The sequence below is a fragment of the Pleurodeles waltl genome, chromosome 1_2 (assembly GCF_031143425.1).
Source record: "Pleurodeles waltl isolate 20211129_DDA chromosome 1_2, aPleWal1.hap1.20221129, whole genome shotgun sequence".
Taxonomy (NCBI): Eukaryota; Metazoa; Chordata; class Amphibia; order Caudata; family Salamandridae; genus Pleurodeles; species Pleurodeles waltl.
Window position 1 is genome coordinate 623,722,670 of NC_090437.1, and position 23,411 is coordinate 623,746,080.

Below are 23,411 nucleotides of genomic sequence, written 5' to 3' on the forward strand. Positions count from 1 at the left end.
GTCAGTGCACATCAGTCACAGCAAGTAGGCACACATACCCATCCTCTATGCTCACATGCCTTCACATTATGCCATCTGCATGCATCTACACCCTCACAAGTTCACATGCCCGATGCAACATCACACACACCTATCACACATGGCTAGAGCAATGGACTCACCTGCTTCTCTGGTGCCCCATATAGCTGTCCATACAGGGGTAGGACCTCCTCCCCCCTGCTCTTCTGGGGTGAAGGCAGGGGCCCTATCACCTGCAGGATGTGGCAGATGGCTCCCAGAGGCAGTACACAGCAGCTCACGTTGTGGAGGTCTTGCAGGCAACAGTGTCTGAAATCAAGTGATCAATCCTGCAGAAAATGGCGGTCACGGCCACCACGTACAGGACCGTCATGGCCGGCGGTCATGGCCATTAGCTCAAGTCCACCAAAGGCAGTAGTGTTAACCAATGGCAAGTTGCACAGAGGTTTGCAACTGCCTTCCGCCATGACGACTTCCGCCAGCGGACTTAGGTCACTTGCAACTGTCCACTACAGTACGTCAGGCACCTGCCATTTTGGGCATGTCAATGATGGATGTGCTTACTTATCTGCGTCAATCACTTACTCCCCCAAAATGCTGTGTATCCGTATGTAGTGGCATAATGGTTGTGCAACATATTGCGCCAAATTTAACAAAATGACTTGTTGAGGGAGTATTTATGGTGAGAACTAAGTAAAGCTACTCTGAGGTACATAGGCCACTGGTAGATATTGGTAGAATCCATACCATATGTGTGATTTGTGCAGGACAGCTACGTCTCACACACATGCACACCAAAATTAGTTTCATACAATCCCATTTATATGTTAGCCAATGTGCAGCAATGAGGGCGAATTAGGTGCATATCTATGAGCTGTCCTGTATATGTCACAAGTGCAATGCATCCTCTACAGATGTTAGGTTTCAGGTGATATTCAATGTGTTAATGATGCGTGCATACTGCATAACTCATAGTATACTATCTTCACTCAACATAGTTATCCTGCCATGAGGAGAGTTAGACAACCACCAGTGTACCGTCCACTAGCAGACCTGGAAACCATGGAGGAAAGGCATGTCATCCAGACATATTGTCTGAATTGTCATACCATCATGGATCTTTGTACTCAGGTGGAGCAAGATCTGATGCCTGCCATTCGAGATCCCTATGGCATACCTCCCATTGTTCGAGTCTTGTCAGTGCTACACTTCCTGGCCACAGGGTCCTTTCAGAATACTGTTGCCTTAACAGCAGGAATGTCTCAGCCCATGTTCACTCTGGTGTTCAAGGATATACTGTGTGCATTGTTAAAACACCTGGACAGCTACATTAGGTTTTCCCAACAAGCGGATTTGGCCTATGTGAAGGCAGACTTTTATGAGATGGGACACATTCCTCATGTAGTATGAGCCACTGATGGCACCCATGTGGCCCTGGTCCCTTCCAGTGCCAATGAACAGGTTTATAGGAACAGGAAGAACTACCACTCAATCAACGTAGGTGGTGTGTCTGACAGACCAGTATATCTCACAAGCCACAGCCGAGTATCCAGGATGTGGGCATGATTCCTACATCATGCGTAACAGCAACGTCCCACATCTGATGGCACGACTACAAAATGAAAGGGCCTGGATGCTTGGTAAGTTTGCATTTTAGTGTGTGTTTGTGTGTTATGTCTCCTGTCATCACAATATAGCGAGTCGCAGGAACTATTTATGAGTTGTTCTACCATTGTGTTCACAGGTAACTCAGGCTATCCAAACCGTCCTTGGCTGTTGACACCAGTGAGGTACCCAGCCACACCAGGGGAACTCTACTGCAGTGAGGCCCACGGGAGGACAAAGCATGTAATCGAGCAAACATTTGGGCTCCTCAAGGCAAGATTCAGGTGCCTGGACCGATCTGGAGGAGCACTCCTCTACTCGCCCCACAAAGTATGCCAAATAATCGTTGCCTGCTGCATGCTCCACAATCTAGCCCTGAGATACCAGATGCCATTAATAGCAGATGAGGGTGAGGCAGCTGGACCAGCGGCTGGAAATGTTGATATGGCAAGTGATGAAGAGCCATTCAATCAATACTTCCACTGACATACAGGTATGTGAAGTGGACCTTTTGATGTGCTGAATGTGCACAACTTGAAGTAGATGGCTGCCATTACACCTAACTTGATTAATCTGTGGGGGTGTCATGAGCTCCAATGCCTATATGTGAGTTGTGGATGCAGACTGATAGATTGTAAAGTGTACTGTACAATATGGTCTTCTACATCATGTATTGTTGCATCTGATCCTAACATGCACTTCTGTAATAGACTACTCAGTATTTAGGTATGTTTCTAGCATTCTCCTATCCTCTCTTCCTTCCACTCACTGAAATTGCTATTTCGTGTTTGGCTCTGCAACCTAGGCTTGAGGTATTCATTGTCAGTAGCCAATGGTAATTGCTGACAGGCATGAGAGGTGTACCTAACAGATGGCTGGTGAAATGGATATAGTTACCTTGGGATGGTACCTTGTTAGTACGCCCTTCTTACAAGTGGGTTGTGACTGCTTAGTCCTTTCCTATTAACAGTGCGGTTGGGGGGGATGTGAAATGAAGTATTACGTGTCAGTTGAGGTTTGTGGCCCATGTGTGATGACTGGATCATGGCCTCTGGCTTCACAATGGGTGGAATACATTGTGATGACCATGAGACCTAGCTGTGTTTGTGTTCAGACATTGCTGCCAAGGTGCAGGTAACTGTATACTGACAAAGCTGAGTGACATTCCTACAGATATGGGGCCTAGGTTAGTGTATGGTTAAAATACTGGGTTCCTCAGTGATGTTCTTTGTATGTTCCACGGGATATGTGATAATGTAGCTATAATATGGGTATTTGAAGAGCCTGTACCTGGTGATATATAGGTCCAATCTGGGTGCCCCTGCTTTGTAGGTAGTTTACCAGGAGCATGACTTCTATTATTTGTATATGTGCTTTGTATGCCACCATGCCTTCCATCCTGATGGTAGTCTCTGTCACGCTTTATTTGCAGAGTGGAATACTGACTATACTATTGTGTTGCCCTGGATTTCAACCTCTCTGACATCTGTCCTGTGACATTTCTATTGTCATGTGCCTCCTGCTGAAGGAGCCTCCGTCTGATGACCAGTACACTGGCTGTATGATGCAGGGGGGCATGACCAGACCACAGTTGGCCAGCATGACAATTGTTGATGTATCATAAATGACAAATATGCAGTAGCTGTGTTCAATTGTGATTTATTGCACACATCAGAACACAAAGTCAAAATAAAAGTGCATAAATGAAAATTAAGGTGACGGGTGAGGTCATGGTACATGGATTCATCAGAGTAGCTGCTACACCAGTTGGGTATACAGGGCCAGTGTCCTTGCACCATAGGAAAATGGAGTTATGTCTCAGAACAATCAACAGGGTGTCTCAGTGGCATACAATGGTAGCAAATCAGGAGATATTAACTTCCTGGCAGAGGGTTTGGCCTTAGCATCTGCTCCAGCCGGATGTCTAAGTGGACGTCCACATTTGCTGGGGGCTCTTCTGTTAAGAAGGGAGGGGTGTCTGATGCATGTTCCCCTGGGAGGACCTCCATTCCACTAGCTGCAGCAGATGTAGATGGGGCAGATGTTACGTTGCTAGAGGAAAGGGCCTGATGGTGTGTTAAGAAACCAATCAGAGTGGTATTGATGTCCATCAGCACCCCTGCAATGGAAGCCATGTGGGCATTTTGTGCCTGCCCTGCTGCATGACTTCCTGGTGTATTTCCTCTGCAGCCTTTGATTTTCCCCCAACATGGTAATTATTTGACCCATCCTTTCATGGGAACTTTGGTATGCTCCTAGGACTTGGGAGATGGTTTCCTGGTCAGTGGAGTCCCTTTGAGGCCCCATCCTCTGGCCCACAGCATCCCTCCCACACACCCTACCCCCAGGTGCCTGTGCCCCAGGCATGGTGTGCCCACTCCCAGTGGTAGCAGGTCCTTCATTGTCAGAGATGTCAAGGTTTGACTCAGGTCCCTGTACTGTGGGGCACACAATTGATTGGTCAGTCCTTGGGAGCAGGACCTGTGCTCCAAACAGTTGTGTCTCTACCCTGACAATCTAATCCACCATGACCCTTAACTCGTCGTCAGTGAAATGTGGGGGTTTTTGTGGGGACATGGTAGTGGTTGTGTAGACGGTGTGTGGGGGTGTTTTGAGTGTAAGGGTGCAGTGTTGGGTAATTGGTGAGGTGTAGGTGCTGCGTTGTGAGGGTGAGACGGTTGTTGCGGATTGTGTGTGTTAGTGATGTGTGTATTGTGTTATTAGTTGTACTGATGTGGGGTGTGTGCTGAGTGTGATGTGTACGTGTGCCTATTGTGTAAAAGTGCTATATCTATTATATTGCCTACTTTTGGGGTATCTGAATGGCATTTTGGTTGCAAAGGATTGTGGGCTGTGTAGAGGTGTATTATATAGTGCAGTGAGTGGGTGTGTCTGGTGTGTGGATGTGTGTCAGGTGTGGGGTATTCAAACTACCCAATGTGGTGTTATGTTCTGACTGATGTGAGTTCTGACAGCGGCGGTTCGCACCGCCAATGGTTTTCTGCCATGGAAGAACTGCTTTTGTTTAATAACATTTGTTTACAAAATGGAAGAACCGCTTTTGTGATTTGTGGCTCGTAATGTGGTGGGTAGATTTTTGTCCGGCTGGTGGTGCTGGTGGTGGGACCGCCTCTTTCCCACTCTCCAGTGCCCTGGCGGTTTCGTATTTTGGACTTAATTTTGGCAGTCTTCAAATACGGTGGTCGGATTACTGCCAACATGGTGGTCTTTTGGCTGCTTCCACCGTGGCGGTCTTCCTAAAAGACCGCCAAACTCTTAATGAGGCCCAAAGTCTTATGAGATTATTCTGGCGGGGAGAGGGAGGTTGTAAATTGGGTCGGGTTTCTCCACACCCAGTAAACCCTGGGGCAGAAAAGTGTAACCACTACTAAACAGGCAGAGCAAAATTAACGCATAAAACCATGAAAATGTCACTCAACCTGCCTTGTTATCAGATCCTGTGTAGGGAAATATAAGTTTCAAGTTCAACTGCTTTTAGTGCACAGAAAAGCAGTGGTATAAAAAATTTACAAAAACTATATTCCATATGAACCTGTGAAATATTTTCCATATTTTGTATAAAGGACATCATGCCCAACAAACACTGCAGAGCTTTAACACTGTTGTTGATTCATTAACATTCTATTCTACACTCAATTTCTATCATTGCCCCTTGTTAGCCGCGCCTTGAATAGAACAACTTCATCAGTAACTCCCTTGTACAGACAAACCATGCTTTTAACAAAGCAGAGTGTTTCTCTTAAAACTCTGCATTCTTAACTACAAGCCTAAGTATTTTATTTTTATTTTAGGATTGGCATAAACCAAGACTGAGTGATTTTTAGTCAAATTAAATATACATTACATGCAGGGTCTTTGAGTCTGCCTTCTTCCTCCACTAGCCTATTATGGCACCATTCATAATTTTTTCTACCCTTAACAGCATACATCAAGTGGTAACATGTCAGCCTAATTTTGGTGATGTTTGTCTTCCATGCAAGAGACAGTATTCTGCCCACGCACAATGTCATCCTCACACAAACTAGTTCTGTTCATGGAGAGACCTGTAGGCCACTGTCTCTTTTTCTTTTATCCTGTTTAATGTGTCTTTTTTTAAATTAAATTTCCAAAGTGCCTGGCAGCTCCCCAGAGCCAAAATCCCTCACTGCTGCTTGCATGAACCACATCCACACAGGCACCGCAAGCAGCTCCCATTTTTGAATGAGATTTAAAACCACTGAAAAATGGCCACCTAATTGTGTGCATGCACATGTAAGGGCCGCCATTTTTATATGTTTTTACTTTGGGGAAAAAAAACATTGAACGTTGTAAACCCAAACGTAGGCAGCCACCATTCAAAGGTGTTGTAAAAGTTTACGACAGAAAGTGTTTCCAGATAGCCGCCCTTGTATGCAAATGTGCCTGCATGCACAGGTAGACATTTTTATTTAACAAAAAACATTTAAAAACAAGGCCAGTATTGTCACCATAGAGGCTCCTCCACATAACTGTAAGGCCCACTGTCTGAATACGCTCCTTCAACCTTATAACTGGTGCACTTTTTGGGAGGGTTCAGAAATGTTATTATGCTGAATTCTGAATCCTCATCCATTTTAAAGATAAACAAGCATTGTGTATTGAGAATGGTATTGCTGTAAACAATTAGAGCAGTGGTTCCCAACCTGTAGCCTGGGGACCCCTTGGGGTCCGCGAAGTCTCCTCAGCGGGTTCGTGACTGCTTAGAAAATGTAATAATATTAACAGGTTAGGTCCCCAGATTTCAGTAATGACTCATTGGGGGGGTCCCCCATATTCTAAAAATAATTCAGTGGGGGTCCCCGGGTTCCAGTACTGATAAAGTGGGGGCCCACAGAAGTCAAAAGGTCGGGAACCACTGGACTTACAACACTCATAAAAGATTATCTTTTAAGAGGTGCATTGCTATATATTGGCACAACCCTTATGTTGCCAATTAATAGTCATTAAGGTCAGCTTTGGTTACTAAACTGAGAATCAAGAGGGCACTGCATTTTACGAACTAGTTTATTGTACCTTCAGTTATAAAGGCACTGACAGCAATAATAGCCTGAGTATCAGGAAGCCTGTTGCAAAATGACAGCATATTCTCGGACTTGTTCAACTGAGCTTTTATGTTTCATATCATACCCACTACACTTATAACATGCCCTGAATAAAGTACAGCCTAAGAGAGCAGGTGGTAGTTTTATCCAATTCAATGGCGCTGGCTGAATTAATTATAAAAGAGCAAAAGACTGGACTCAATCTTACATCATCTGTGCGATTAAGGTTAGACCAAACACTAGTGTAATGGATTTATAGCAGAGTTTCTTAAACTCATGAGCCCTCACAACAATGGGTTGGCAAAATGCTATGGTGGAAGAAAGCACCAATTGGAGTTTCAATAATCAGCTTTAAGTTAAAAACAACTTAGTGGTGTTGTAAATGTAGGTAACAATGTAATTTCATTATTGAACTTGGACTCTCCTAGGAAAATTAGATTACATTATTGAAATATTTGTACCTTGGGTCCACTTTGTAGTGTAATCCTCCAAATAGGTTTAGCTTACCATAGAGCAGCATAGTTCTATGAAAGGCAGATTTATATAATACAGAGTCACTTTAGGCTTATGCACAACAATGTTATTTTTGTGCTATAATTTTCTATGCTAGAACTCGACTATTCATACTCCACAACAGATCTAATGTAATAATATCCTTGTATTTCCCATTCAGGGTATTGGAAAAAAAAAGTATTTCCCTACCACACCATGGTATCGAATTGATAAGTAGTTCAGAATGAGTGAAAAAATACCTTTACTTATTTAACTAAAACCTTAAAGGATACAGTAACACAATGCACGTATGACAGAATGTAAAAGAAAATGAAAAAAACTTAAAAACTGATTAACCCTCTATGAATATAAATATAAACGTTTAACATTTTGGGGGTAGCACAACATAGAAATAGTAAGACCTAAAAAGATTATACCTTAGGTAAAGCATGCATTTGTCACGGTCATTCAGAGTAAAATACCTATTCTGAAAGGAAGGAGACCAAATAAAAGTAAACTTATTTTAAAGTTATTGTCTAGATGTCATTTAGATTAAACTTTAGAACTGGTCTCTAAATTGCAACTCTGTTGGAACAGGGACCTTCTTCCTTTGACACCAACGTTTTGGTGGCCACATTCAAAAATTTGACTGGAGCATAAAACCTTTGCACATTTTTCCCATTTAAAGCCTACTTTACGGCCTCATTCACCTTACGGCAGCCACCTTTCAAAAAGGCTAATTTTAGACATTTAATTATTTCGCTTAATAATTTGAGGCATACACACACAATGCGAGGTAAAGAATCAAGTTTGTACCCATGTAGATGGTAACAAATTGTGGGGTGGTTGTAATTTGCCCATTCTTGGAGACAATTACCGTATTGGTATTGATCACTAGTGCAGAATAAAGCACACTGGTGCTTCATGGACATTTTCCTTGACATAGGAAACCAACTGAAAATTGTCAACTTGATTCAGAGTGACAGAACTTGTGGAGTTCCATACCTTAGCTTTACATCTATTGCTTCTGCCTGCAATATAGGTCCAGTCAGAGGCTCGACGAGAACTTCAACTCCAGGCTTGACTTTCAGATTCTTCAAAGTTACCTCGCTGAGGCCAATGCTACCACCAGGGAATCCCGATATGGGCCACGCGGTACAGACCTAACGAGAAACACAAAACAAAATCACAGTGTTGCACCAAAGTGCTTGCAGATTTACGATCAAAATGTTTTCCAGGTGAAGCAAATCCAATGTAGATATATGATGGGAAAAAAATACGCTAAAGTATCTTAACACTCACTGTACAAGTAATATTGTTAGAAGCTGTAGTACTACCAGCAATGACAGTAATATTACTAGAAGAAGCAGTAGGACCAGTAGTTCTAGAAATAACTGTAGTTGCAGTGACCCTGCCATCAGCATTAATATATAGAGCAGTGCAAAATAAGTTGCAGTGGTAGTAATTATGTTACTAATTGTAGCATTGATGCTACTAGTAGCTTTCCTACTAGGAGCAGAACCACAAGCTGAACCATTACTAATTCCCTGAAAGGTACGCATTTACTGCTCTGCCAACATGCAGCTGAGCCTCCTTGAAGGAGAAACGCTCTGGACAGAAAGAAATACAAATCATGCCATTATTCAGGTGGAAGTTTGAGTGGATACTGGGGAGAAAGGTAAGGCAATGGGTAGCATTCATCCATTACGGAGAAAACAATATATAGGTCTTTCTGGATAACAGAACCTCCAGTTTGCCCAGGTGGTGAGAACATTGAAATGATACCAGGAAGAGAAGGAATAGAACCTTTGCTCATAAAATATTCAGAAAACCCCACCCACGAGACAAACAAAAGAATCCTACTGTGAAGTGTACATACCAAGGACCACAGGTGCTGCAGGGAAACATACAGTCTAGACACCTCAAAAATACACTAAATGTGGGTGCATACGATTAGTCTACTTCCATCCACTTACAAGGTCACCACCGAAATGTGTGTTCCCAGTTATGTAGATTACACCTGCCATTTCACTGTAGGCACCAACCCAAAATTTTAGAAGTTGACATTTTTATTTGAGTTCTCACAATCCTGATCCCAGGTTGGAGGCAGGCAGACAACCTCGGATACGGTGGGATATTCTAACTATCCCTTACAAGAAATGAGGCTTTGCCGTCCCAGATGTCAAGAAGTACTACTTTGTGACAAGAGCTCAATTTGCAACATTTTGGTACCAAACCTAATTATTGAAGTGGATCAAATAGAGTTATGCCCACTGCAAACATTCCTTGCAAAAAGCTTACTCCGACCCACCGCTGTGATCTAAAGTGTCCACTGCACAACATGGGCTTGGCACAAAATGTGAAGGAGAGCCAGCTACAAATTATTATGCACTCTCGCTATTCTACTGCTAGACAATAATATGCTCCTTTTAGCCAATCATAAACTTGTACAGACGGCACTCAATGATCGGTCCTTTATCCAAATTGGTCACCTATTCTTTGATGGTATGTGTAGCATGTGAGCAATTCAAACAAATACACTATACAATAACACTGGAGGTTTTCACATATTTCAGACTTAGACATGTTGGTCACTCCACATATCCTATTTTCCCCAAGGATCCTCCAGACTTCGCTCCCGCAATGTGTCTGATTCAGATGCCAAATACTCATTGATGGGTTTCCAAAATATATGCTCTTTTTATCTGGGTAAGTGCTCTCCACTTACACCAGGCTGGCACCGCATGGGGGATGGACCTGGTAGCACCTATTAGGGATAGGAGCTCAATGTTCTGTTGTACTCAAGTTAAATGAGTATCTTTAAACTACAGGCATAAACTAATTCACTTTAAACTTCTATCACCAATGTACTGTACCCTATTCTGAATCAAGAAATCTGACCCTGCTCACGATCCGGCCTTCACAGATGTACACATCCTAACAATTACTTAATTATGTAGGATGGCATTACACAGGGTGATAAGCTTCTGGGACAAAGTGATTGCCACGGAAGTATTCACAGCCACAATGAGCCCACACCTATCCTCGCTTTCTCCTTGACAATGTTGCTGATATACCATAAAAGTGGGTCCAAGGCTGCCTTGTTGCTGCTACTTGCCAAAAAGCAATACCTTGGCTCAAAGGTCCTATCTCAAAATATAAAGACTGGATACAGGCCTCTGTATCTTTTCACAAAACCTCAAAGGTATATTCCTCACTTAAACACCCCATTTCATAGCCTAATTCATCTGGGGCACACTCCACACAGGCTTCTCAAACCGAGACTTGTCAAGTCAATGGGTTCCCAAACCTAGACACAATCTCATGACTTACTGTCTAATGTTTGCTTTTGTATTGTCTGTGATGTTTAGCTCATCTCGATAGCTGTAATGAAAATGCTATGAATAATAAAAAATAAAAAAAATAAAAATATATATATATATATATATATATATATATACACACCATAATTTACCATCCCTTTGAATTCAAAGTCTCATATTATCAATATCCTTTGCTGAGGCTAGAGACACTATGCAAGGGTAACTAAAAGGGTCTCATGACCTAGGCACATGTTAGAGAAAGGAAACCCAGGTGGCCACTCAACAGGAATGGAGAACAGGTATGGAGTGGAGTTATTACTTTGTGGATAATATATATATATATATATATATATATATATATATATATATATATATATATATATATATATATCAACAAAAATGGTCGTACAAGCCTGGTGTGCAGCACTTGCTTGTATCAGTCGACCAACTCTTGAATTTCATTCATCCAAAACTAACACAGTACTTGGGGAATCGTAGTGTGACAAAAACCGCAGGGTTGAAATACACTGCCGCGATCTGTTTGCTCTCACATTATGGATCATTAAAGTATTCACATTACGATTTCCTCAGTGCTACGTTATGTTTGGATCAATATATATTATATATACATCACTGAAAAATCCAAAGGTTACAGAGGTGTTATAGTTTGAGCTAGGTTCACATTTTACACACACAAAACCACAGAAATTCAGCAGTTATAATTACTCTTAGGTAAATAGACTATGACTCGTGGCCTCAAGTTACTTTACGGCACAAATGATAGCTTTATCAGGTAAGTATAACTATAACTGCTGAATTTATATTATTTTATATGTGTAAAATGTGAACCTAACTATAGCGTCTCTGCAACCTTTATTTTTTTTTATTGAATTTCTAAAGTTTTATAAATTATATTTTCTAACTATAATGTCCCTGCCACCTTTGTCTTTTTTCAGTGAAGTTCTATTTTATTTTTTTTAACATAAAGTACTATTCAATTACCATACATTAATCTATTCCATCATGTTGAGTAGCATCTTGTTGTGTTCCAGAAATTTGATGGATCTTGCTCTCAAATAATGCTTCGCTGCAGCAAGCCCATCTGAATGCCTTATGTTAGTATACAGCGAAGTCACATCAAGAGTCATAAGTAACATAACCTCCTCCCACCTAATATCAAAGACTCTGAGTAAAAAAAAATTGGCACAGTCCCTGATGTAAGATGGCAGGTTTGCTACCACTGGACTAAGAAAAGAATAAATCAATATAGGTGGTCACATTTTCAAATAAACTGCCCTGAGCCACTATGATAGGGCGCCCAGGAGGGACCTGTTTGTTTTTATGTACCTTTGGGATATAATAATTTACAGGCATTGTGGGGTGTCCACATTTGTCCTAGCTCAATAAACCTTGAGCTCTTCAATCATTCAGCTTACAGGTAAATTCCTCTTTAAGCTGCAAATAGTCAGTCATGATGATCCTTCTATAACACTCCCCACTGTTTAAGTGCTTATATGCTTCTTGCATGTACATGTTTTTAGCCCATAAAACATGTTACCACCTTTATCAGACAGTTTAACCACCACATTATCCAACTTCTGATATCTGTGTATAGTTTTACTGATTGTTATGTCCCTAAATTGTTTTAATCCTCTTTTCCTAGAAGAATATAGCTGCTTGTCTCTCAACTCTGATCATTGCCTCAGAAAAGTTATCAATGTTATCATGAGGAAACTGTGGGATATACCTTGACTTGAATCTGAAATGCATTACTCCCTCTTCCATTGTGACCAAGGCGATAGTTGTTCCTGCAATACTGCCTCGGTCTCAAATGGTGTCTCACTGCATTCTCCTCCTAGTTCTATAAGATCCTTCATAAAATAAATGTCAGACTACAGCACATTTGTAGTTCCATCCTTATCTATAGGTTTTGTTTCAGTCTGCCCCTCCTTACTTTTGTGTAGTTTTGACAATTTCAGTTTCCTTATATATTTGTATAGATCCACTCTAATCTGTAACTAAAATTGGACTCCAGCCAATATGATAGGCCCAATGATAGGATCTGCAGACGTGAGAGTCTCATGAGTGAGATTGATTACTGTTTGCATATCAGGGATCATTTCTTGCTGTTCCCGGTTGTTCTTCCAGGTAGTTCCCCTCAATCTTCTTTTCTCTTGTCCCCCCTTGCCTTCTCCACCTTTAGACTTTCCTTGCCCCCTTCTGGGCCTGTGGTCTGTCTGTTGACCCCATCCTTAATAAACTAAATTAGTCTATTACTGATTTACGATTAATTGTGGTCTTCTTTCTCACTAATACATCCTGTTCCACCCCTGACCCTCTATCATGAGACAGGGGTGTGGGGAGCCAGCCTTGATGACTGGTGTCCTCCGACACCCACCTCGCGTACCTTGATCTTCGGTTTCAATGGCACTTGTCCTCGAGTTGCAGGAGGCTCGTCAGCCGTACTCTTTGTAGCTATATATATGTGTATGTATGTGTGTGTATATATATATATATATATATATATATATATATATATATATATATATATATACACACACACACACACATACATACACACACACACATATATTACCTACTAGAGATCGCCAGTAGGTAGTTAAAGTTGGGACCATGTTTCCACTGAAAAAGTGTTTTTTGACTTGTTTATATCTTTGAGGCTGTTTGAGTAATCTTAACGAAATTTCTCCCCACCCCCCCAAAAAAAAGTGTTCCCGAGAACTTTGTTGTACATGGGAAGTTTCGGGAAATCAGTGAAGCAGGGGCCGAGAAAAAAGGGGGTTAAAAAAAAGTGCATTTCCCATTATAATTCCCTTAGGGATTTTAGACATGACTACCTACAGCCCAAACCAGTGGACGGAATTGCACCAAATGTGGCAGAAAGGTAGCGCTTGGTCCAGGAAGAGTGCTTTTTGTTATTTGGTGTAAATCTGTTCAATCGTTTTTGAGATAATAAAAGAAAAGGAAATATAGCTATCTTGAGGCACGAAGGATTCTCAAACAATAATGAGCTTCTGCAGAGATCTGCAGAGCTCTGACTGGCTAACAACACTTCAACCAGTAAGTGTTGTCAGCCATTTTGGGACTCCGCTGCAGCCGGGTGGGCCAAGTCCAGGGGGCATGTCAAAAATGAGGAGGGGGCACACGGGCCCCCCTTCTGGGCTTAATTATGCCCCGGGGACAACCACCTCCCCGGGGCAAAATGTATTTTTTTTTACTTTTTTTTTTTTTAATGGGAGGGTCCGCCACCTTCCTGGGGTTGTTTTGATTATAGGCCGGGGGGGCCGAGCAGTCCCCTGCAGCCCCATGGACCGCCACCTCCCCGCAGCAAACACTGAAATCCATGCAGGGGGCAACGCTCCTGCCTCCCCCGCAGCCCTGGGAACCGCCACCTCCTCAGGGCAAACATTTAATTACATGCAGGGGGGGCGTGTGCCCCCCCCCACCACCCCGGGGACTGCCACCTCCCTAGGACTAAAACGAAAGAGTGAATGGGGTCCATTGCGGGGCCGCGTGGGCCCCCTTTGAGGAGCCAATAATGGCCCTGGATAATACCACCCCCCAGGGCCAGCTCCTGCTATGTCCCAGGGTGCAAACCCACAGGACATAGCTGTTTGCTCTGACTTGGCAGAGCTTTGACAGCTTGCTTGAAGCGGACGTTTCTTTGACCACAGAAATGCGGGCAGGGAAACAGAGGAAACAATTGCTCTCACAGGCAGGGAACTGTATCTTTAGCAGCTCACTGTCTGTGACAGCAATGCCGGCTTGTGGAGTAGATGGACAGTCGGCTAGGTCCGCGGGGACATCGAGGCTCCCATTGCACACTGGTTCCCCAGGGGATGAGGTCCCTGAGGCAGAGTTCGGCCCGAGGAGGTTGGACACGCGGCCCTCTCCCCAAAAAAAAAAAAAAATTAAGGACGGCCCTGGGGGATAGGAGGGCCTCACATTCCCTCTTTCCCCCCTAAAAAAAAACAAAATTATAAGGGTAGGCCCTGAATCGGCCAGGGAAGGAGCGAGTCAGATGCCCCCCCCCCCTTCCATTTACTAAAGGTCAGGCCCGGGGGGATAAGGTCCCAGGGACTGACATCAGCCCAGGGAGGAGGACCGCGTGGCTCCCCTCCCCAAAAAATAAAATTTTAAGGCCGCACCCTGTGGGATGGAGTCTCCAGGCTGAGATTGGCCCGGGAAGGGGAGGACCCCCATTCCCCACCACACTGGCCATTCACGCAACGAGGCAGAACTTTCTAACTAACCAGTCTCTAACACCCACTCTCACACCCACATAGACCCCCTCACACCTACATAGACCCTCTCACAGCCACTGCCACACCCAGTAACATCCTCTCACACCCAGAGAGACAGGCACTGCGACCAACTCCTGCCACAAAAGGGCCAAAGGCTGTGTGCAGCGTGGGATTGGGTGGTTAGGGGGGATTGACCACAGGGAGGGGGCGGAGGCCAGGTCCTGCAGCCAACCCCCACCGCGGTTGGATCAACATACAGAAATAAAAATTACTGTTAAAAAAAAAAAAAAACCACAGACATTCACATTTCACACGTACAAAACCATAGAAATTAAGCAATTATAGTTACCTGAGCTAACTATAACTTGTGCCCCTGTACTGCTTATGACCTCACATATTACATCACTCATGACATGGTCAGTGACATCACTGATGACATCATCCACAGAACCACTTCTGCACCCACTCATACCACCATACATTCTCTCGTACATCCCCACACACACTACTCACAAACTCATTCACAGATCCATAAAACTACTGACACACACAGCCAGAAAACCACTCACCCATACAGCACTAACTCAGCCATTCACACTCACACACCTACTCATACACTCACAGACCCATACAACCAATCACACACCCACTCATACACCCACTCATACACCCACTGACATACCCACTAACAAACCCCCACAGCCACCGCCACACTAACTCACTCACCCATACAACCAGTCACACACACCCTCACTCACCTCTGCAGGCATTCACACACCCATGCATTCACCCATGCATCCACTCTCACACCAACTCACCTATACAGCTACTCACACATCCGCTCACGCTCCCATACAGTCACTGACACTCACTTATGCATACAGCCTGTAATGAGTCATGAGTGATGTAATATGTGAGGTCATATGCAGTGCATTACGGGGGCGCAAGTTATAGTTAGCTCAGGTAACTATAACTGCAGAGTGTCTATGATTCTGTACGTGTGAAATGTGAGCCTAACTATAAAGTCCCTGTAATCTTTGTTTTTTTAAGTGAATATATATATACATAAATATATACAAACACACCAGACACATATGCATGAACACAGGTCATGGAGACACACATTTGTGCACACCAACAAATTTACACAAAGGTAAACTCATCCTTGTACCAAACCTCTCACATATATACTCATCCACACCTGCTCATATAACTACACTCAATGAATAGACATAAAGGCGTAAGGATGAGTATAAATACACTCAGTCTGAAAACTATGATTTACCATCATGTGCCTGAGCATAAAGTGCGACAGTTAAAATGGCTGTCACCTTGTGTCTGATCTATATGAAAGTTAATTTGATTGTGTGTGAGTGTGTCTAGGAGTATGCTGGAGTTGGGAAAGTACGAGTAGGTACTTGATTAGGTAGGAATACCAATTTGTAGGAGTAAGAGCAGTACAGGGTAGTTGATGGAAAGGAGTAGATAAGAGTAAGGAAAAGAAAGAAATGGAGTAAGTAAAAGTATAGGATAATAAAAGATTAGAAGTGGTGTAAGTAGGAGTCAGAGAAGCAGTAAGGGTAGAGCTAGGTATAGGAATAACTAGGATTACGTATGAGGGAGCTGGTTGAAGTAAGATAAGTAGCATGTAGGCGCAAGTGTAACATTAGACGTAGGCAGTAGTAAATAGGAGTAGGCAGGAGTATATGAAAGACAAAAGGCATAAGTAGGAGTATGACTAGGATAAAGAGTTGGGTAAGTCTAGCAAGTAGAATTGCATAGAAACAAGCTGAAGTAAGAGTAGGTAAAAATGGGAAGGATTGGAAGTAATATTTGGAGTAAAAAGGAGCAGGGCCTAGTTTAAGCACAGCTATGAGATGTAAGAGTTGGTGTAAGGAATAAGTAAATTACGAGTAACTGGAAGTAAGATTATGCGTACATTTGATTAAGAGTAGGCCTAAGTATAGGAGTAAGCAGAAACAGGTAGAAGTACAAAATGGAGTAGGAACAAGAGGGAAGGAGTATGTAAACATATGTAGGAGTAAAACTAAATGTAAGTAGGGCTGAAAGTAACTGTAGGCAGGGGTAAAAGTAAGCAGGAGTAAGTGGGAATATCAATGTTGGTAAGCAGAGCTAAGATCAGGCATAATTAGGACTAAGGAAAAATAAGAGTGATAGGCGACATCAGGTGTAGGTAGAAAAAGTAGGAGTAAAAATAATAAAGTGTGAGCAGGGAGCAGGAGTAAGAGTACTAGCTAGAATAGTAGTAGTATGTGGGTGAAAGTAGGAGTATTATTATCCTCCCCTGGGGCACTTTCCACCTCTGAGTCACAAAGTATTTCCTCCCTGGGTCCGCTCCCAAGCTCCACAGACAGCCTACGCTCAGACAGAGCTATCTCATTTTATCCTACCCTATGGCTTGCTCGAGCATGGTGTCGATGCTTGTCAGCTTATGGGGTAGTGTAATGCGTGCCATTGCTTTACATTTGCCAGTATATTGATCTCAATACACCCATATTGCAAACTAAGGGCCTTGTCCGGAGGGGGTTAGCCCAGCCCAGCCTCGGGCAAGTGTGAGTGACAAAAGAGCTTGCTAACAGCCCCCTTTTCGCTAAGCGACAGCGTCCTAAGAAAATGGGGTCCCTCCCCAGGTTGAAAGAGAAACAAAACAGGCTCTGGTTGTGTACAGTGAAATATAGGAGGAAAGATGTTGCTTGCCTTAAAAAAGCTGACGTTAGGGGGGAGGTCCAGCCCAGAATCATCTGGCCACGGATGGGCATGTCCAGCGCTGCAGGAGTCTGGGGAGTGCAATAAGCGCTAGTCTGCTCCTCCCCCTTGCAGCTGGTATCTGTGCGCGCCTAATTGGAAGGTTTGTTGATAGTATAATTAAGTGTAGGCATAAAAATAACGAAAGTAAGACCAAAAGAAAGAGGTAAAGGAAAGAAAGATGATGAAAAGAGAGAAAATCCTTTCATCTGCTTCTGAGAAAGAAGCCAGTGCTAATTAAAGCGCTACGTGCTTTCTGTTTTATGCACACATCACATGAAACATTAGGGCCTTTAATTAAGCACTGGTTAAATATCACATGTATGCAGCTGAAATAGGAATTATTTACATGTTTTTATGGTGATCAGGAACAGCCAATGTGCGTTACTTGGCGTTTTATACAGGGAGTGCAGAATTATTAGGCAAATTAGTATTTTGACCACATCATCCTCTTTATGCATGTTGTCTTACTCCAAGCTGTATAGGCTCGAAAGCCTACTACCAATTAAGCATATTAGGTGATGTGCATCTCTGTAATGAGAAGGGGTGTGGTCTAATGACATCAACACCCTATATCAGGTGTGCATAATTATTAAGCAACTTCCTTTCCTTTGGCAAAATGGGTCAAAAGAAGGACTTGACAGGCTCAGAAAAGTCAAAAATAGTGAGATATCTTGCAGAGGGATGCAGCACTCTTAAAATTGCAAAGCTTCTGAAGCGTGATCATCGAACAATCGAGCTTTTCATTCAAAATAGTCAACAGGTTCGCAAGAAGCGTGTGGAAAAACCAAGGCGCAAAATAACTGCCCATGAACTGAGAAAAGTCAAGCGTGCAGCTGCCACGATGCCACTTGCCACCAGTTTGGCCATATTTCAGAGCTGCAACATCACTGGAGTGCCCAAAAGCACAAGGTGTGCAATACTCAGAGACATGGCCAAGGTAAGAAAGGCTGAAAGACGACCACCACTGAACAAGACACACAAGCTGAAACGTCAAGACTGGGCCAAGAAATATCTCAAGACTGATTTTTATAAGGTTTTATGGACTGATGAAATGAGAGTGAGTCTTGATGGGCCAGATGGATGGGCCCGTGGCTGGATTGGTAAAGGGCAGAGAGCTCCAGTCCGACTCAGACGCCAGCAAGGTGGAGGTGGAGTACTGGTTTGGGCTGGTATCATCAAAGATGAGCTTGTGGGGCCTTTTCGGGTTGAGGATGGAGTCAAGCTCAACTCCCAGTCCTACTGCCAGTTCCTGGAAGACACCTTCTTCAAGCAGTGGTACAGGAAGAAGTCTGCATCCTTCAAGAAAAACATGATTTTCATGCAGGACAATGCTCCATCACACGCGTCCAAGTACTCCACAGCGTGGCTGGCAAGAAAGGGTATAAAAGAAGGAAATCTAATGACATGGCCTCCTTGTTCACCTGATCTGAACCCCATTGAGAACCTGTGGTCCATCATCAAATGTGAGATTTACAAGGAGGGAAAACAGTACACCTCTCTGAACAGTGTCTGGGAGGCTGTGGTTGCTGCTGCACGCAATGTTGATGGTGAACAGATCAAAACACTGACAGAATCCATGGATGGCAGGCTTTTGAGTGTCCTTGCAAAGAAAGGTGGCTATATTGGTCACTGATTTGTTTTTGTTTTGTTTTTGAATGTCAGAAATGTATATTTGTGAATGTTGAGATGTTATATTGGTTTCACTGGTAATAATAAATAATTGAAATGGGTATATATATTTTTTTGTTAAGTTGCCTAATAATTATGCACAGTAATAGTCACCTGCACACACAGATATCCCCCTAACATAGCTAAAACTAAAAACAAACTAAAAACTACTTCCAAAAATATTCAGCTTTGATATTAATGAGTTTTTTGGGTTCATTGAGAACATGGTTGTTGTTCAATAATAAAATTAATCCTCAAAAATACAACTTGCCTAATAATTCTGCACTCCCTGTAAAAGCAAGTTATTGCTTGCTACTGGCTAAGGAACAACCTCTTTCTGTACAATAGATTACAGACATACTAGTCTCTGTAACATACTGTGTGTGGAAGAAGCGTGCATTGGAAGCGGAAAGTGGTCTGGTGCATAAACGAGCATCCAGCCAAGGGCTAACTCCAGTTATCGGGCTGGGTCCCCTGTGATCTTCCTATCTGCAGTGCCCTGATGACAAAGGAAACAAAGTGACCACGACAAAGAAAGTATGGCCAATGCATCTTTACTACAAGCAGGGTCTCCACACACCAGACCTACCGACCGCATGACCCTCAAGAGCCAGACCCAACCACATCAGTCGCTCCCTTTCCCTGAAAAGGAATGCCATGAAGATAAGGAACCTGCTTGACTACATCTCCCCCAACGTCACCTTCTTTACGGAAACTTGGTTGAACTCCACCTCAGCTCTGGATATCGCAACCGCCAACTCCAACGGCTACAAAATCATCCACAAGGACTGCATCAACCAACCAGCAAGAAGCATTGTCATTGTACACAAAAACACCCTTGGCCTCACAACCAGCTCCAACGACCTCTCACCTGACATGTAGAACCTTCACTTCCAGATCCAGACCAACCCAAACGCCACCCTCATGGTACCCTCGTCAACAGATCCCCGGACCTCACCCCCCCTTCAGCGAAGCCACTGCCGACTTCATCGCTAACCGCGCTCTTGCCTCATCGGACTACATCCTCCACAGCGACCTCAACTTCCACCTGGACAACCTCGACAACCACAACACCTCATCCCTACGGGAGAACATGGCCACCATTGGACTCGAGCAATTGGTCACAACTACAACCCACTCAGCAGGACACACGCTCAACCTCACTTTCTCTGCAAGCAACAACATCTCCGTCAGCCACACCTCCGAGTCACACTGGACCGACCACAACTGGGTCCACTTCTTCACCAAAACCCACCGTACATCACCACGCTCACCGCGAACCTTGCAGAAGCTGGAACAAGGTCACAGAAGACCAGCTCACCACCTCCCTCAGCAAAACACCACCACCAACATCGATGGATACCAACACCTCAGCACGCAACCTCCACCGATGGATCTCCAATGGCACCAACACACTGGCTCCCCTCAGGAAACCTGCAGACAAGCAGCCCTCCAAGAAAGCCAGTTGGTTCTTCCCCACCCTCCAAGAGTCCAAGCACACCTGCAGACGGCTCTCGAAAAGATGGAGGAGCTGAAAAAACGTGGCAGACGACGCAGCTTTCAATACCGCCGTCACAGCACACCACCACCTCATCAGAAAAAAAAGAAAGCAGCCATGCAGGAACGCATCAATGCCAAAGCACATAACAGCAAAGAACTCTTCGTCGTAGTTAAAGAATTCAGCAAACTCAACACAGAGACAGCAGACATTCCCCCATCTCAAAACCTCTGAGACCTTCTTCCACAGCAAGTTCAAGGAGCTCTACGACAGCTTTGCAACTCAAGACCCTCTCACCCACAACCACTGCACCACATGACTCCAGACCCCAGCAGATCTTATCCAACTGGACCATTCTCACCTGTGACTACATCCTCAGGATCATGAAAAGAATCCACTCCTGAGACTCCTCGGATCGCTGCCCTCACATCTTAAACAGAGCAGGCAACGCCTTCGCACCCAAACTCTGCCACACAATCAACTGCTCCTTCAAGTCCACCATCCTCCCGGAAGACTGGAAGCACGCAGAGAACAACCCCCTGCTGAAGAAACCCTCTGCCGACCCGACGGACCTCAAGAACTACAGACCCATCTTGCTGCTCTCCTTCTCAGCCAAGGTCATTAAGAAAGCTATCAACACCCAACTCTCAGAGTTCATCGAAATGAACCACATCCTGGACCCCTCCCAATCAGGCTTCAGGAGCAACCACAGCACCGAGACCGCTCTCCTCGCCGCTACAGACGACATACGCCCCCTCCACGACAGAGGTGAAATTGCTGCTCTCATCCCTTTGGACCTCTCAGCTGCCTTCGACACTATCTCCCACCACATCCTCTGCGCAAGACTCTACGACGCCGGCATTCGTGACAAAGCCCCAGAATGTATCCGCTCCTTCCTTACCGGCCGAACACAGTCAGACTTCCACTGTACAACTCAGAACCCACAGAGATCAGCTGCGAAATACCTCAGGGATCTTCCCTGAACCCCACCCTCTTCAACATCTACATGGCCCCACTTGCAGCCATTGTCAAAAGCCACGGACTCAACATTGTCTCCTAAGCCGACGACATCCAGCAGATTCTCTCCCTCACAGATGAACCCACAGCCGCCAAGAGCAGCCTCCACACGGTATAAAAGCAGTCACCAACTGGATGAAGTACACCTGCCTCAAGATTAACTCAGACAAGACTGAAGTTCTCATCCTGGGCTCCACCCCCACCGCGAGTGATGACTCCAGGTGGCCCGCAGCGCTCAGAACCTACGGGCCACACACAAAACATCTGCATCATCCGGGAATCCTCGCTCTCAATGAACCGGCAAATCAACCCCGTATTATCCTCCTGCTTTCACACGCTTCGCCGGCTTTGTAAGATCTTCAAGTGGATCCCCACCAAATCCAGAAAAATGGTCACTATTGTTCTCGTCAGCAACAGACTCGACTATAGCAACACACTCTACGCCGGCACAACCCATCAACTCCTAAAGAAACTGCATAACATCCACAACGCCTCTGCCAGACTCATCCTGAACATCCCAGGCTGCAGCCACATCACTGGCCAACTGAGAGACCTTCACTGGCTACCTATCAACAAAAGAATTACCTACAAAGCCCTCCACAATGCTGGACCTGCATACCTCAACCACCGCCTCCCTTTCTACACTCCCACCAGACATCTCCAATCTGCCCAACTGGCTCACCACTATCCCACGGATCTACAAGACCACAGATGGAGGAAGATCCTTCTCCTACCTCCCTGCGAAGACATGGAAGGCCTCTGCACCTCAGGCAATCATAATTACTGCCGCAATTCAGGAATTACTGGTTCTTAGACTAAACCAGATCCACCCTCCCCCCACTCAGCACCTTGAGACCATTATGGGTGAGTAGTCGTGCTTTATAAAAACCCTGATTGACTGATTGATTCATTGAAGGTAGGTTCTCCGGTTGAAGGAGCAGAACTAAGCGTATGTGACAGTAGGTCTTCCGCAAAGGTGTGGGCGCACAGTATTTGCAGAGCAGGAGTAAAGCTTTTCACAATGCTATATTGCATGTGTCTTTACTGTTAACATTTTGTTTTTGGACCTCAAATATAAATTTTAAAACTAATGTTATTAACCCTTAATAGCCTGTGAAGTTAGCAAAATCTTCCCTGACTCTTACCCTACGATATAACAACTGACGTGCATATTTTGAATGAAATTGCACAAAAGTTTTACATTAAAAGGCATAATGGGATTTCCCAAATCCACTCGAGCAGCACTCCTGAACAGTTTAGCTCATGCTGAGCAGATGTTACACAACAGAGCAGAGAGGTGGCTTCATTGCCCCTCATTTGCTTTCATCTCACTTGATGGCTTACCTTGTCCATCTCCTGTGTGTCCCTCCCCTAGAGCAAAGTCTATTTGGTTGTGTCCTTCCACTGCTCTTTTTTTAGGGAACAACTTTTTCCTCTTTGCTTAAGCACTCCACAAGAGCGCATGTTTTGTATCGCTCTCCCTTGGCTGCTTCTCTCTCTCCTCGTCTCACTTCATGATGCTCTCTTTTGTCTGTAAGATTTTCTCCCCCGTCCTTCATGTTCTCCTCTTCCCGTTCCTCTCTCACCGCCTCCTTTATTGATTCCCTTCTTACTGCTTATCACAACTTAATTCACCGAATGCCATCATTGTTTCTCTTTTACCCCCCCCCACCCC

At 44.2% G+C, this 23,411-nt stretch overlaps 1 protein-coding gene across 1 annotated transcript in view; it reads right to left on the reverse strand.

The window, feature by feature from the left end:
• AFG2A (AFG2 AAA ATPase homolog A) overlaps positions 1-23,411 on the reverse strand; it is a 1,603,044-nt gene that overhangs the window by 1,514,353 nt on the left and 65,280 nt on the right. The window contains exon 3 of the mRNA XM_069242390.1: positions 8,202-8,359. Coding sequence (XP_069098491.1) covers positions 8,202-8,359 — 158 coding nt within the window. The remainder of the gene's footprint in view (positions 1-8,201; positions 8,360-23,411) is intronic.